The 14,996-nt window shown below is 43.8% G+C and overlaps 2 protein-coding genes across 11 annotated transcripts in view; one reads left to right on the forward strand and one right to left on the reverse strand.

Moving 5' to 3' along the window:
• The window catches only part of PXK (PX domain containing serine/threonine kinase like), a 36,938-nt gene extending 27,280 nt beyond the window's left edge, over positions 1–9,658 (forward strand). For 3 of the 10 annotated variants that reach the window (XM_080382897.1, XM_080382906.1, XM_080382898.1), the window contains exons 15-18: positions 42–128; positions 726–795; positions 1,778–1,840; positions 8,561–9,658. In XM_080382897.1, the coding sequence (XP_080239023.1) occupies positions 42–128; positions 726–795; positions 1,778–1,840; positions 8,561–8,766 (426 nt within the window). In that variant the 3' untranslated portion in view covers positions 8,767–9,658. The other 7 variants (XM_080382901.1, XM_080382902.1, XM_080382904.1 and 4 more) reach the window with 7 other exon arrangements.
• Positions 9,458–14,759, reverse strand: PDHB (pyruvate dehydrogenase E1 subunit beta). Its single transcript, XM_080382908.1, has 9 exons — positions 14,555–14,759; positions 14,219–14,326; positions 14,085–14,147; positions 13,968–14,003; positions 13,584–13,869; positions 12,744–12,854; positions 12,016–12,107; positions 11,397–11,538; positions 9,458–11,020 (listed from the first exon to the last, which is right to left on the reverse strand). Exons 1-9 carry the CDS (start codon positions 14,684–14,686, stop codon positions 10,875–10,877), a joined length of 1,116 nt encoding a protein of 371 aa, XP_080239034.1. The 5' UTR covers positions 14,687–14,759; the 3' UTR covers positions 9,458–10,874.
• Between the last annotated feature and the right edge of the window lie 237 nt (positions 14,760–14,996).

Raw genomic sequence — 14,996 nt, forward strand, 5'->3', positions numbered from 1 at the left:
GATCTTAACAGGGTCTTTTTCTGTTTTTCTTCATCTTGAAGATTCACCAGCACAGAAGGCTGACAAGAGCTCAATCTCATCATGGCTCTGAAGAAGAAAAAAAGAAAAGGAAGATCTTAGCACGAAAAGTAAGCAGTCTCTAAGTAGGTTTCTCACACAGAAAAAGACGTGTCTTTGTTTAACGTTTGGCATGCACAGCCGCAGGTACGCTGCTCTATTCTGCCCTGTGTTTTTCTGTGCTGCTTCCTGATTGTTTTCACTTCTGTAGCTAACCAATAGATTTCCTAAGAATTTTAAGACCTCGGCTGACTTGCATATTGGTTTAACCGGTCTGACATGGCTGTGTGAACAGTCTGAGTTAACATCATACACAGATGATAACCTGTGCTGCTTCTTACTGCTCCGTGAGGGTATTGGAGCCTTTTTCAGTCTGCTCCTGCAACATGCTGCCTGTGTTTCTTTTTGGTGGGTCAGTTTTCTACCTCTCCTTTCTGGCCAGAGTGTACTGGAGTTGCTGTGGTTGTTTGCCTGGAGATATCTGAGCGCAGAGCAGCCTTGCTGCTGTTGTCATCACGGCAGCACGTGTTGGATGTGGGGAGGAGGCTGCTCGGCATTGATACAGTGTGTGATACAGTGGATGGCTGTTACAAATCTGTGTGTCAGTTCAGTCCTTACTGTGGAAAAGTGATTATTCATTCCCATCTTCTGTTTCTTCTTTAAAATAGAAGTCAAAACGCTCTGCCTGTGAAAGTGGGGAAGAACACTCAGCAAAATACAGCAACTCAAATAACTCAGGTAACTACAGAGAGAAGAGCTTGCTTCTACACAGCTATGTCAATGTTTTTGTTGTTGCTTTCATTTTCTGGCTTAAAAGATCTAGGGTCACCATCTGTTTACACATTAATATTGGACTACCAAAGCCTGATACCACTTTGGTAGTATTTGGGTATTTAATAATAGATAAATGGAGGGATTAAAAATACTGTCAGTGTTAGATTTTCAGCTGCCCAATTTAAAGCAATGTGTCCTCTCTTCTGTGCCCCATTCCTCAAAAAAACCCAAAAAATCAGTCTCTTCATTCTGTTTTGATATTTGAGTGTAATAATAATAATAATAACATCCATTATTTGGGCCATCTCATAATGCAGCCTCCAAGGAGAAACTCTGTGGTGATCTGTGTTTAGTAAGGTGTTAAGATGAATGAGAAAATTATCTGTTTTAATTGCTGCTTCAGTGCCAAATTCTAAAACAACAGAGCCTTTGACAGGTCTTCATTTAGTTAAAAGGAATGGTTTCTACTACCAAACAGTTCAACAGAGTTGACTTGCTTGGCTAAAATGTGTCCAAACACAGCCTATTCTGGAATAGTCAGATGTGAGAGTAACTTGTGGAGTACAGCAACTGACTGAAAATCATCTCTTAGAAGGAGAAATGGGGTGCCATGCATGCAGTGGCACAGCTCTTAAGGAGAACAGAATTTGGACGCTGAATTCCAACAGCCTAAGCAAGAGAACAGAAGTGTTTCCCATTGAGGAGTACTGTTGAGTATGCTTCTCACGTGTTTGGACCTCCTCTGGTACTGTGTACTGTAAAGCCTCTGTTCAGATCGGGTCTGAGCAACACCGTTCCTATGAATGAGAATCTTTCACAAGATTTCAGTGGAAGCAGGATTGGATCTTCAGTCAATAAAGCTGGCCTGTTTCCAACAATCTGCCTTGTCTGACCGTCTTGAATTCTAATGTTGCAGCTTTAGTTACTAGACTGTTGTTTTATTTAGCAGGCTCTGGGGCGAGTTCCCCATTAACATCTCCGTCATCCCCCACTCCGCCCTCTACGGCAGGTAAGTTCAAGAGTCGTTACAGTGTTTGTCTTTTTCTTTGGTTTTCTTTTTTTTTTTTTGTTTGTTTTCCCCCCTGCCCCTCAACTGTGGGTGTTATTCCCAAGGATGGTTAAGGAACGGTGGTTTCCAAGGATGGAACGCAGAGATGAAATTTATCTTATGTCAGCCTGAGTGTGGGCATGTGCTCTCTTTTGAGGGCAATAGAGAACCTTTTAATACTGTTGTTCTTTCATTTAACAACCTTTTGTGAGATATACCTGAAATGATTTACCCGTAGAGTGTAAGTGCTTCCTTCATAGTCTTTATTACTCCAGTCCTACCGACATTGCTACTTTCCAGGCGCTTTTGGGCCATTTGTTCTGGTGTGAATGGTCTGTTGACTCCCAAATACTGTTTGTTGATCCCTTGTCTCTGTGTATTCTCTCTGTACATCTGTACTGCTGTGATGTAGTTTTAGGGAATTTTGGGTGTAACAAATTCAGTGGCTTAGGCTGCCTAAATCCTCCCCAGTTCTGCTGCAGCCCATTGATAACAGCCATAGAACTGGTAGAAACAAGAGACTGATTTGGGTTAAAAATAATTTCTTTATGATTTTTGGCTAGTTCTGTTTTCCAGTTTGCTGGGTAGCTGTGCCAACAGTTTTGCTAACGTTTAGGACAGGTGGTAGGAAGTGGTGAAGAATCTGCTTGAGTGGGCAATAGAAATGCTTATGAAAGTTTGATGACAAGTCTGAATATTGAGCAATAGTGGATGTGCTTCAGTCTGAAAGGCTGGAAGGGGAGCGCGGGCAAACATTAACAGCAAAAGGTGTTAGTGGAATACAGTTCTAGAAGGGAAGCAGTCTATAGCATTGCCATTTGTTACAATGACTCATGCCACATGATTTCTACTCCCAGGAACTTTCTGCACAGCTCAACTCGTTAACTAAAGCAATGCAATCAAATTTGTGTTTGCTGTGGATGGTCTTTCCAAGGATGCTGCGCACTGTGTGATGTAATTCACATCAGTCATGCTGAAATTCAAATCGGTCAGTTCTCCTTCAAGTTCAGGGTATGCTGAAGCCTTATTTTATGAACTAACTTCTCCCCGTTAGTCTAAACAAGATGGTTACTGTTATCGTGTTGCACAATAACAGTGCTGTTCTCTGGATGTACTGACTCTTAGCTGGAGGGTTTATTTCAAGTTCTGTGTGCTGTAATAAGGAAGTAGCTGAAAATGCAGAAGAAAACCTTATGCCCACTGAATGGACACATGTTTAGAAAACTTTTTTTTTTCCTGCAATAAAACTACCTTTTACTTATGTTTTAACTTGAACCTGTTGGAACTTGGTTGAAAACTTTTTCAAGTTTTGAGCGTGTGATGCAGGTTTGTATGTGGATGTGGCTCAAATGACTAGCTAAAAATAGTTCAAGTTTGGACTCAAAACTCAGCTCTGTTGTTCAAATTGCATTGACCCTGCGTGTCAGTCATCTTGCTGCCACTGTGCTCTTGGTGGCTTGTGGTGAGCAGGGCCCTACTTGCAATCAAATCGGAAAATGCTTTAGTATGCTGATGGCTTTGATCTTTTTGGGGTGTAAAGGCAAATGTCACCATTTCAGGAATGCTTTTGTGAGTCAAATTCCTAGAAGAAACTTCAGGTAAGAGTTCTAAGAGAAAGCTAGTGTGCCTGATTTTTTTCACCAGCAATGTTGTACATCTAGCTCTTCTAAGCAAGTATGCTGTTAATGACTCTATGAAAGTCGCTGGCCCCACGGTAGGACTTTCTTTGTGACTAGTAATGCTTGTATCTCTCTCCTCCAGTTTCCTTGAACTTACTAAGGATATTTACCTCTAAACCCGAATTGCTTGTGGGTACCAGCGTGGTGAGATGACTCAAAAGGGGAGTGAGGCTTTCAGTCTGTCTTTCTGGTTTGGTTGCGGTTGTGTTAGAATCATGGCATCTCAAAGCATCTTGCTGATGTGATGCCATGGCAAAATGAAGGCTGACATGGAAAAGCATTCCCAACAGGAGCTCTTGTCCTGGCCTGTAACCAGCCAAACCAATGTAGTGTGTGGGTATGTGCAGAGCCAGACGCTGACACAAGGGGAGTGGGCTCCCGGCTGACATGCCCTGGGGAAGGAACCTCGTTCAGGGGGTCTCTCACATGTTGAGAGGTGCCTTGTCTCCGAGCAAAGGCCTTCTGAGAATTAGCTTGCAGGAGAGTGCTTGGTATAGTCAATGCAGAACAGACTAAGAAATAAAATGATGGCTGGCTTAGGCTGGCTTTGTGATGACAGCTGTAGCTGCGGGGTCGAATGCATGACCTGCTCTGAGGGGAAAGGCGTCTGCTGGAAACAGGCTCTCATGGGCTTTTCTCGTTGACTAGAATATTTTGGGCTGGTTTTGTTGCAGATACTTGGCTAAGTAACATCTTTGAAATATGTTGTTTAGATCACGGCAAGTGATTCTGATGTAACTGTCCCTGTTTCTGACATTCTCCCTTAAATGTTTGATTCTTTTTACTCCACTTGCACAATTCCTTGCTTCCTTGAAAATCTGTTATTTTTCCTTGTGGTATCAGAAGGGATGCAGAACACTGTGGTATGAGTTATTTAAAACTTCACTGCATCTTCCCTAAATTCAGTAAGCCCATAAAATACCAGTGAGCTCTTACAATAGAGGAAAGTTTGGAGGGTGTCGTTTCTGCTTCCCTGGGTTTCCCTGCAGGAATAAAGTGAAAGAGTTGTACTAAACTTGAGCTATCTTTTCCTGTGCCAGTTGTTCTGAATCCTTCAGTGCGACACATGTTTCATAGACACCCATATGGTGCACCTTTTCTGCCCTTCATCTTTCTGTAAGACAATTTGAATGCTTTAGTAACTGCTCTTCTTGAGTGTCTCTGACCTATGCTGCATAAGTGTAAATACAGGTGTTAATACGACAGGAAATGTTCCTTGAACTGAATGGATTTCATCTTCTGTGGCTAATCTTCCTGCAGATTTCTTGCTAAAGCTCTCTAAATCCACTTGAATCCTGTAAAGCTTGAATTATGGCATGTGCAACTGAAAGCATGTGTGTAGTATTTGTTCAAGTGTGATACATGCTTATAGCATGGAAAATTGTGGTTCATTATTCAGAATCAGACAAAGTATTGTATGCGTAATAGAAATAGTCAGTCTGCTATCATATTTGTCAGTGAATAAGAATGTATTGATTTTTGTACTAACTTTCCAGCTAACAGTATGTGTTTTTCTTACCTTGACACGAGAACCAGATGATTAACTTGTGTCCTCTCTCTTTCTCTGCTGTCTTCAATAGAGCATGCATCATTTTGAACGTGAATTTTCGGAAAAGTAAGCTAATGCTGATTTATCTCTTTAAAGATGCTCTGTTTCTGTATGGGAAAGTTGAATGCAAATCTTGAACTTGCTTAGTATTGGGAGGGAATAGAAGAAAAAGATCTGAACATTCTTATGGATTATTTTAATGAAATACAGCATCTTTAAAAACTCTATAACTAAAATGATTTTCTTTGTTTGCATCCCATTCTTAGCCAAGTTTTTAATGCTGTTTGCTCAATTACTGTCACTTTAAATTCATAATTAAGTTTTTGTTTCAATTCAGGCATCAAGTTTACAGCATCTGATTTACTTCCTATTCCTTTTAACACACTCTTTTAACAAAAATGTCCCTGTAAAAAACCCTTGGTAAGTTCTTGTTTGAGTGTTTTATTCTTACAACTGCATGAATGAGTAAAATGTGTGTTTACAGGCAACTTCTTCCAAAATATGTATTGGAAAGGTCTAGTCATAAGTGAGCACTTGTCTCAAATGTGGTTTTTTTCTAGTAAATAAAGGAAAATATTTCATTGTTGGGCAGAACAATTTAATCTCTAGATGTAACTGCATATAAGTACACAAGCGTGAACTAAGATTTCCTTTGCACCACTTGTGTCAGGAAGAGGACAGCATGGTTTTGGTCAGCTAACTGGAATGAATGTATCTGAATATTTTCAGAATCGTGCTCTGAATTAAGAGGTTCAATATGTAATGCTCATAGCTAGTCAGGTACCATGCTCAAACCTGTGTGTATTTGTGTTTTAAGGCAGAGCTGAGGTGTAAGAGTATTGTCTGTAATCAGCCTCCCAAGAGTTTAACTGTATGATGTTGTCGTCCGTTCAGTTTCAGGAATAGTGAGTCTTGAGGAATTTAACAATTTTCCAGGAAGGAAGGTGGCCTCTCCCCCTACTTCCCTGTCTTTTCTATACCCATTGTAAAATAACATGACCAAAATTTGAAGATAATGTGGAATCTTGGCTTAATAATACTTTCTGATCCAAGCACTTCGTGGCTTTTTTGCGCCCCTTTCTATCAAATGCATACCTTCTTTCACTGCATGTGCTACTGTTGTATTTGTGTTCCATACCGAGTCCTGGCTGCTGTTTTCATGGTCATTCCCTGTCACATCTTGTACAACTGCTTGCACAGCCACTTCAACCTCACTTTGCAGTTTCAGTCAAAAATCTTTTGTTCTCTGCCGTTCTTGCATCTCTTTCAGGCCATTTAATTTAGGGCTTAGCTTGTCTTGGCTCTTTTACAGCAGTTCATCTGATCAGTTTGGTGATAGCGTTGGTACGCCAGTCCTACAGTGTTCTGCTCTGACCACTTTAACCACAAAAGCGGTTACTTCAACTGTTCTTGGTCTTGTTCTTCCTTTGGTAAAGTGTCAAGTTCTGCTTTGCTGTGCTTTGCTGACAGTCTATACACACATGAGAAACAGGACGCTAACCTAGGGGATGGTTTTCCAGTATTTCTAAGAATAAATTGACTTACATCTTTGGCTAGTGTAAAAAGTAGATTTGGATAAGTTAGATGGCCCCAAGGCATCGATATGTAATTTATTTCAGTTTGTGCTGACATTGTGTAATGTTTTGATTACTTAAGAGAGCAGTTGATCCACATGCAACAAGCGTGTTAAATTGTTTCAGTTGATCTCTGATATTTCTACCAGGACTCGAGTATTTCCCCTGGAAGGGAGGAGAGTGAAGATAAGCCCAATATGTACTCCCATGTTTTGTTGTCACAGGTTTTCATGCCAATGAGAATTTCTCCTGAAGAGCTGGAAGTGCTACAGTCATAGCGTGTATTAATGTGCACTGGCAAAATTAGATGCTTTGTGTGAATATTCTGCATTTTGAGCTTGCTCCCATATGGGAAAAGTCTCTTCAAAGACTGGGGCAAATAGACAATGAGGGAGCTTGGAGTTATGACTTTCATCAAGTATAACTGTTTTTTTTTAATCACAGTGGTTACTTTTTTACTATTACTTGTTAGTCTGAGAGCAAGTGTTAGTGAGGAATTGAGAGAGACGTGGAGCACAGCGAACTTTGCTTTTTGTTTTCTGTAGCTGAGCTTTATCCTTCACTGAATGCCTCTTGAGTCCGTGTGGTATGTCCTGTAACTGCTTGGTATTTGCTTACTACTTAGCAAGCAGTTCTACTTCAGTAACCACGGTCTCTTGGTTGGCCTCATGATTTGCTTTGCTGTCCTTCAGCATCATAGTTCTTGCCACTTACCAGTATATTCCTCTTTGTAGGTTAGAGCTGCTGGAGGCAGGTGTTTGCCTATAGGTGCCGTTTGTCTCCGTAGTCTATGGAATAACTCATGATCTAGATGATGGAGTTAAAATTCACTGTTGAATAGCTCTAAGATATTAATCATTGCAGAATGTATGAGACAAGACGGGTCCATCATTCCCCATAGAGCTGGTGATGGGCTGTAAATGCCACCTTCACGCGGATGTCTTGTGGAACAGCAAGTGGTCACCTCTGAAGCCCTTTACTCTCAAGCCTGCCTGATTCTTTGATTATATTGCGTAGGAACAATGGTGCAATGTGCAGCAGCAACGTTGCACGAGGTAGGGTGTTTGGCAGAGCTGCTTGGGGCAAATAAAGCCACCTGAGTGAGTCTGAGCTGCCAGGAAGCACCTCCAGGCAGGCTCTCGCTGCTGGGCTGGCTGTCTGCGTGTGCCGCTCTGGGCTCTGGCTTCCCAGGGAGGCAGGATGCGGAGGCTGAGGCATGATCGGCATGAGACGGATGTGACGGGTAGAAAGCAGGGGCTAGAGTACAGAGGTGCCTGGTGGGAACACGAGAGGCAGGCAAGCAGTGTGAGCGGCAGATTGTTGTGATTCATTGAGCCTGTGGAACAAGCATGTGCTACAGCATGTTTGGAGAAAGTCTTGACGGTACTGTGGAAATGTAAAACACTTCCAGAAAACTCTATCTGCAGTTAGTACTTTAAAAATGGAGAATACAGCGATGTGGTCCTTCGTAAGAAAGTAGAATTAGTCATGTGTTTGCTTCCCGTCTTTGTTGCTGTTCATGACCCAAAGAGCAAACTGCTTTGCTGGGGACAAACAAGAGAAGCCGGAGCTGGGAAGTCCTGTTAAGATCTCCTTTTCCTTTGGTGCAAGATCACATTTGAGTCGTGTTTTGCATCCCCGAGTACTGAGGCACTTCAGGCTTCATTTCAGAGGTGCCTCAGATGACGCAACTCACCTGCAGATAGAGGGATTTGATCACTTTGGCATTTTTCATCCATTCTGTTCTTCACACTCCACTAGCATTCAGAGAATGACGTGACTAGTGCAGGACTGACCCAAGCCCAGCTAAGCAGCCGCAGTCCTGTGGCATAGCCTCCTTGGCATAATCAAACTACATCTTCTCTCCTCAACTCAACAGGAGCATCGTCGATACCCCCAGCACCACCACCGCCACCCCTGCCACCAGCAGCTCCTCCTCCAAGTACAGAGGTGCCAACGCAGCCAAGCCCGCAGCCCAATGTCAGTGCAAGCCGAGGAGCCTTACTCAGCTCCATTCAAAACTTTCAGAAAGGAACTCTGAAGAAAACACAGACGTGTGACTACAGTGCTCCCAGGATCAGCTGAGGCCACTGGTCACACCAGGATTGAATTCCCTCTCCCCCTCCTGTGCTGTCTGGGACAAGACCCTCCTGACCAGTGACTGATCCACCAGCATATAGCGGCTAATCATGCTGTAGCTCCATTTACCCGTTTCAGCTTTCCTTGAGTAGCAGCACTGCCCTGTCTGAATTGCATTGCCATGCCGTGATAAGTACTCCATTCTCGACTTGGGTTCAAGAACTTTGTTCTCTAGCTACAATTTTCAGGGGTACAGCAATTTCTATATAGCTGAATAAAAATCTGAAAATAGGAATGACCATGATCATGGTGAATTAATACATTTTTTTTTTCAAGCTCAATTCCACCCCGTTTTTTCAAGTTACAGGAACGCAGTTTTAGCCTGCTCAGTTTTTCAACTCTTTTCATGCACTTGTAACTCATCTTAATTCTTGCTGCATCGAATCAGCAAGTTTTGTTTTAGATAATCCAACTCCCCCAACCCTTAAAGCATACTGCACAGGTGAGGGAACTGGAGAATTAAATCTTATTCCCACCATATTTGCTGGTGGAGTAAAAATGCTGTCTTATTAAACTTGTTTAAATGGACATCCTACCTGTAACTCTAAGGGAAAGTGTTTTAAATGAGGAAACAGTTGAAATGGGAGTTAACAGGGCACTGGGATATTATTCTTGATTTAGTTAAATGCAAAGTTACTTCAAGTTAATTCTACAGCTTAAACTTTATTGAGAGATCCTTCTTGATTTAAAACCTTAAACAAATTGCACTTTAAAGGATTATAGATAATCCATTTTTTAAATTCAAGTACATCAGTGTTTGTTACTATGCAGAGAATGTCTGTACAAAATTTCATGTAACCTGTGATATTCAGTCATTTTTATTAAAATGTTAATGGAATTCCTTCGGCAGCGTGGTGGTGGGTATGTTCAGCTAGGACTGCACCTACAAACCAGACTTCCTAAGAACCTAACAGCACCTCTGCTAAAGGAAATACCCTGAAAGATATTCCTGGCCCTTCACTGAAAGGACCCGAGCTCTTCTGTCTCCTTACAGAGGTAAGGATCTCCTCTGCAACAGTTCACTGGAAAGCCACCCTCCCTGGGGTATAGAGCAAGCCACACCACAGACTCCTAAAAGCAGCTTTTACTCTGTACCAGAAGCTGCTGAACGAAGCCTTGCAGGCTCTCCCTGCCTGTCAGGACTAGGCCTTTGCTAAACCCTTGGACGTGGCGATCTCCCAAAAAAGGCTGCTGCGACTGTTTCCTGGCTCTTCAAACACAATCTACACAACTGCTGCTTCAGAGCCAGGCTCCCTGCGTCTGAATAAAATAACTTACTTTGCACTGTAAGAACTGTAGTTTGAGGATGCTGTTGGCCCATGTGATGAGTTAAAAAAACCAAAACCATAAAACATTTGGGCAAGTTTTCTTTCTTTTTATCACTGTATGTGGCAGCTAGTAAAGAAAAGTTATGTAGTGTTACCCATGACATACTGAATGGGATCAGGATCTTTATTTAAGCTCTTGTGCAGCTTTCCTGCGTGAGCGGAGTGCTTTTCAAACTAAACATGGCAGCTCTCTCTTAACCCATACCACAGGATTCCAAAGCTGCCACTTTATGAGCTGTTGCACTTAACTGTGTAACGGAAAAGCAAGGCTTCACTTGCTCCTGTTTGATCATTCACCTCTAATAAGCCTTGTGACCCTGGGCTCCTAGAGAGCTGTACAGTGCTCCAGGACCAGCCTCAGGGCCTCCTCTTGCTTAAGGCAGTTCTTCACTCAACCACCACTAGACCCAGTTTAACACAGCTAGTCTGGTAATTACAAGCCAAGCAGAAACGGAGGATTTTTTCCTCACTCTGAATTTAAAATAGGATTTCTCTGCATACAGTAGCACCAACGCACCTGGTACCACTGAACAAACAAGCGCTCCCGCACTGTTGCTTATATGAAGTGTGGCTTAGAAGGTAACCCCATATAAATATTCTGGGAGGTCACTATACTTTCTCCACTGTACAAAACTTTGTGTAGGTATACAACAAAAGTTACGCATACAACATGCCCTACACCATGAATAATTTGTAAAGCAGGACTTTAAACCATGTATTTACAACTCAGATATTCAAAGTTTTCTTCACTGCAAATATTATATCCTTGACTTGAGGTATGCAGTTATCTTCTAAAATTTTTGCGTAAGGCATGGGAACATCTGCACCGGTGACACGCACAGCTGGAGCATCCAAGTAGTTGAAGGCAGATCCTGAAACAGAAGACAATTGTCAGGTTGCCATGCCCTACAGTTTTCTCTCAATTCAGTTTCTGAATCTTAATCTATTTAAAGTATTTTGTTCTTGTAGCTCTAGTATTCTAGAGAGAGCTGTTCCTGCTTGTTTATATTCATGCGCTATGGTTTAGATAAAGTTTCCATCCTGCTTCTCACGCAGTTGGGTTCTTAGGGTAACAATCACTCACAACAGAAGACGAGCTGTTTCCACCCTGTGAAAATATCTAGAGCAAGACAGCTAGGCTCAAGCTCCTCAGATAGAAAACCCTAACTTTGCCTTTATCTGGCTTTATGAAGAAGTCATTGGGATTTAGACAGGCAAGATCAACAAGTATACTGCAAAACTCGGTACCTTCCATGATCCTGGCACAGATTTCAGCTCCTACTCCAAATTGCGGCCAACCTCCTTCTACAGTTACAAGATGGTTTGTCTTTACGACGCTGGCTTCCACTGTTTCAATATCCATTGGTCGAATGGTACGCAGATTTATAACCTGGGGGGCGGGAGGGGAAGAGCAGGGGGATGACTGTGAGTTTTGCTGTGATCTAAGCCTGTCAGTTACCCCCTTACCCTTTAGCACTTTCATCTATTCTCACTTTGAAGACAAGACTTAGTAAAATTTCTAAGTTTTTATTCTGGAAGAGACTGTGTGGAACAGTTTCTGGTAGCTCCTGGAAAATCCCAGATTAGGTAAATCTTGCTATACTGAGATACAACCACACTAATACATCCTGTCATTGTTCTGCTTACCACACAGCTGGGTCAATCTGAAAATCATGAATAGTTCTACCTTAATTTTGTAATGAAAAGCTTGAATACAGAAACATGAAATCCACATGCTATTAAGGCATTTATAAATACAAGAAGCTTACAATTAATATACTGAAGTTTTGCAGAAACTGAATGAGAAGACCCTCTGCTTTTTTTCCCCACTTCAGGGGAAGGGAAAAGCAACAGCAACTCCACCCACCTCACACTCTACACCTTCTTTGGCAAGTATAGCAGCTGCTTCCAAGCAGTGTCCAACAGGTCTTGAGTGTGACACTAATGTAACGTGAGTTCCTAGAACAGAAACAAATGTTAATAAAGAAAAAACCCTTCAGATTTAAAGCTTTTTTCCTAGACCTCAGGCTACTTTCAAGGTAATATTAGGATTCTCTTGTAAATTTAAGTTCCTTAGATTTATTTGAAATGTTAAGTATTCTACGCCCATACATACTATGAAGAGTGGTAGCAGAAGGACTGCTGAGACACAGACTTTACCCTTTAATCCAGTGAACTGGAGAGATATTTAATGTAGTTTTCAGATTATCCTTTTCAAACATTCCCATAATGCAGTGGTAAATTATGGGCAAATGGTATGAAATACTAGACTGATCTCTTTCTGCATTTTTCACCAAAATTACATATTCAGGTTAAGAAAAAATTGTGTCAGCCATCACCTACTTCATCTCTATACTATGGAACAAATCCTTTAGAACAGTATAGTTTCAGATGAGATATAGACTATCAAGTGATCTTTCCTTATATGGGCAGCAGAACAATAAAGTATACTACTGGATAAAATAACACTTGAACATTTAACATTTGAAATGCTTTCCTGTGCCCCATGACAGTAGTATTCTGAATAGCTAAGAGATTAAAAAAAATCTCCAAGCAGTTCAGTCAATAAGGAAGCAAACCGTATTCCCAGCTTACCTTCCCTTTCTATTTTAGCTTTTCCAATTGGAACAACAAAATCCTTTGACTGTGCCTGTTCAGACATTTCAAAGGGAACGCCATAGAGTAATTCATTTTCCAGCATCACAACTAGAAGAAAACATACTTGGATTAATATGTACATCTGCAGGCACAGGACTGTACCGATGATCAATGGTACTGCAGCAGACTAGCTCAAGATACTAAGCCCATCCAGGCAACAAGGACTTGAGTAAATTTGTGGAAGTAATTAAAAACAAAAAATCACAGTCTTTACTTCAATGCTGAATTATTTATATTTTTTTGCTACAACTAGTCTTAAATGAGGCCAGGTATTTAACTTTGGTACATGATGGTAGAATTACTACTTTTAGAAAGGTCTTAGATTTTTGCATGCATATTTGTGAAAAACAAAGACAAAGCTCACCCTGCTTTTAATTAATGACATTCTGAATTTATCACCTGAATTTCATGACTTGTAAAAATGAGTTACATAAGACACTGAAGATGCACGAACTCCTCCTGACTCATCTTTATCCTTTTTAACCCCTTTATGATAGATTCGAAAGTGCTTCCAAGTTTCCCGATGGGCACCACACTAGCACAAAAGATACGTAGCTGGCAACAGCACAAAATTGGTCTACTGCTAGCAAGGCAAGCGACTGTTAGGAAAAGAATAAATACCTCTGTGCCTTTGTAAGTACCCTCAAGCTGCAGTAAAGCAACCTTAAGTGTTTAGGGTTTAATTTATTATTTTTTTTTTCAATAGGGCAGGAGGGGAAATTGGATGTTCTTTTCAGGACTGAGTGCTAGGTATTGCCGTGATCTGCCTGTGCTCACCTGGATTATCGTCCCGGATTGATGCTTTCAACAGACCTTTGGCATCTTCTGAGCTCCAAGGACTAACAACTTTCAGTCCTGGGCAGTGCCCATACCAAGCTGCGAAGCATTGTGAGTGCTGAGCCGCAACTCCAGCTGATGCCCCGTTGGGGCCCCGGAAGACGATGGGAACGGCGATTGCTCCTGCAGACATGTAACAGGTCTTGGCAGCGGAGTTTATAACCTGATCGATTGCTTGCATGGAGAAGTTGAACGTCATGAATTCACACACTGGTCTCAACCCTGCCTATTATATATTTTGATGTATTTATTAGTGTGTTTTTACATAAGAGTAGTTTGCTTTAAATTTTCAAATCATAAGTAGGGGAATGCAAATGTACAAACCATAGCAGCACCGACAGCGATTCCTGTGAAGCCCATCTGAAAGAGGAGACCAAGGGGTAAGCACTGGGGGAGTGGCTGATGATGGGGTGGCAGGGGTAGGGAGCAGGGCAGCCTTACCTCTGATATCGGGGTATCCATCACCCTCTTGTCCCCGTACTTCTTCCAGAGACCCCTGGAGATCTGCAGGGCAGGACACAGGAGTCAGGGCCCACCGGAGGCCCCTTCGCGACCCGGTAACGGCATCCACGTACCTTGTAGGCACCGTCGTACTGGGCCACCTCCTCGCCCAGCAGGAAGACGCGCTCGTCCCGCTCCAGCTCCTCATCCAGCGCCTGGTTCAGCGCGTCCCGCACCGTCACCTGCGGGAAAGCGGCAGGCGGGCAGGACGGGGGCACGGCCCGCAGCCGCCGGCCCCCCGCACGCCAGTGACGCGGGGAGCCCCCTCGCCTCACCTCACCTCACCACAGCTCGCTTCACCTCAGCGCCCGCCCGCCCGCCCCCTGGAGCCGGACACTCCCCTGAGGGGCGCGCACCCCGCGCCCCCAGCCCCGCTGTCGGGGCACCCCTGCCGGCGGCGGCCCCGTTACCTGTATGGCGGCGGGCGCGGAGAGCCGGAGTCCCCTGCGCTGCTGCAGCAGCCGCCCGGCGGCGCGGCCCTGCGGCGGGAGGCGGGCGCCCAGCGGGGCCAGGTACCGCAGTGCCGCCGCAGCCGCCGCCATCTTGGCCGTGTCCTCTAGCGCGGAGGGACCGGCGCTCCGCGCGCCGCCCGTGACGACGAGGCCCCGCCTCCGCGCGCCCAGCCCGCGGCTTCGCTCCGCCTCCCCGCTCTCGCGAGAACCGGCGCGGCCTTTGCACGCGACTTCCGGTTCCCCGCAGCGGCGGCCGGGACCGCCGGGGACAGCTGTGCGCCCGCCCCTGTGTTGACGGGGAGGCGCATGGCTCGGGCTCAGCTGCCACGCCCGCGGCCGCGGCTTCGCCCCCTGGGGACAGGGCTGCCCGCGCCGGGTCCCCCGCAGCCCCCTCGGTGAC

Source organism: Falco punctatus (genome assembly GCF_963210335.1).
Source record: "Falco punctatus genome assembly, chromosome: 4".
Lineage (NCBI taxonomy): Eukaryota > Metazoa > Chordata > Aves > Falconiformes > Falconidae > Falco > Falco punctatus.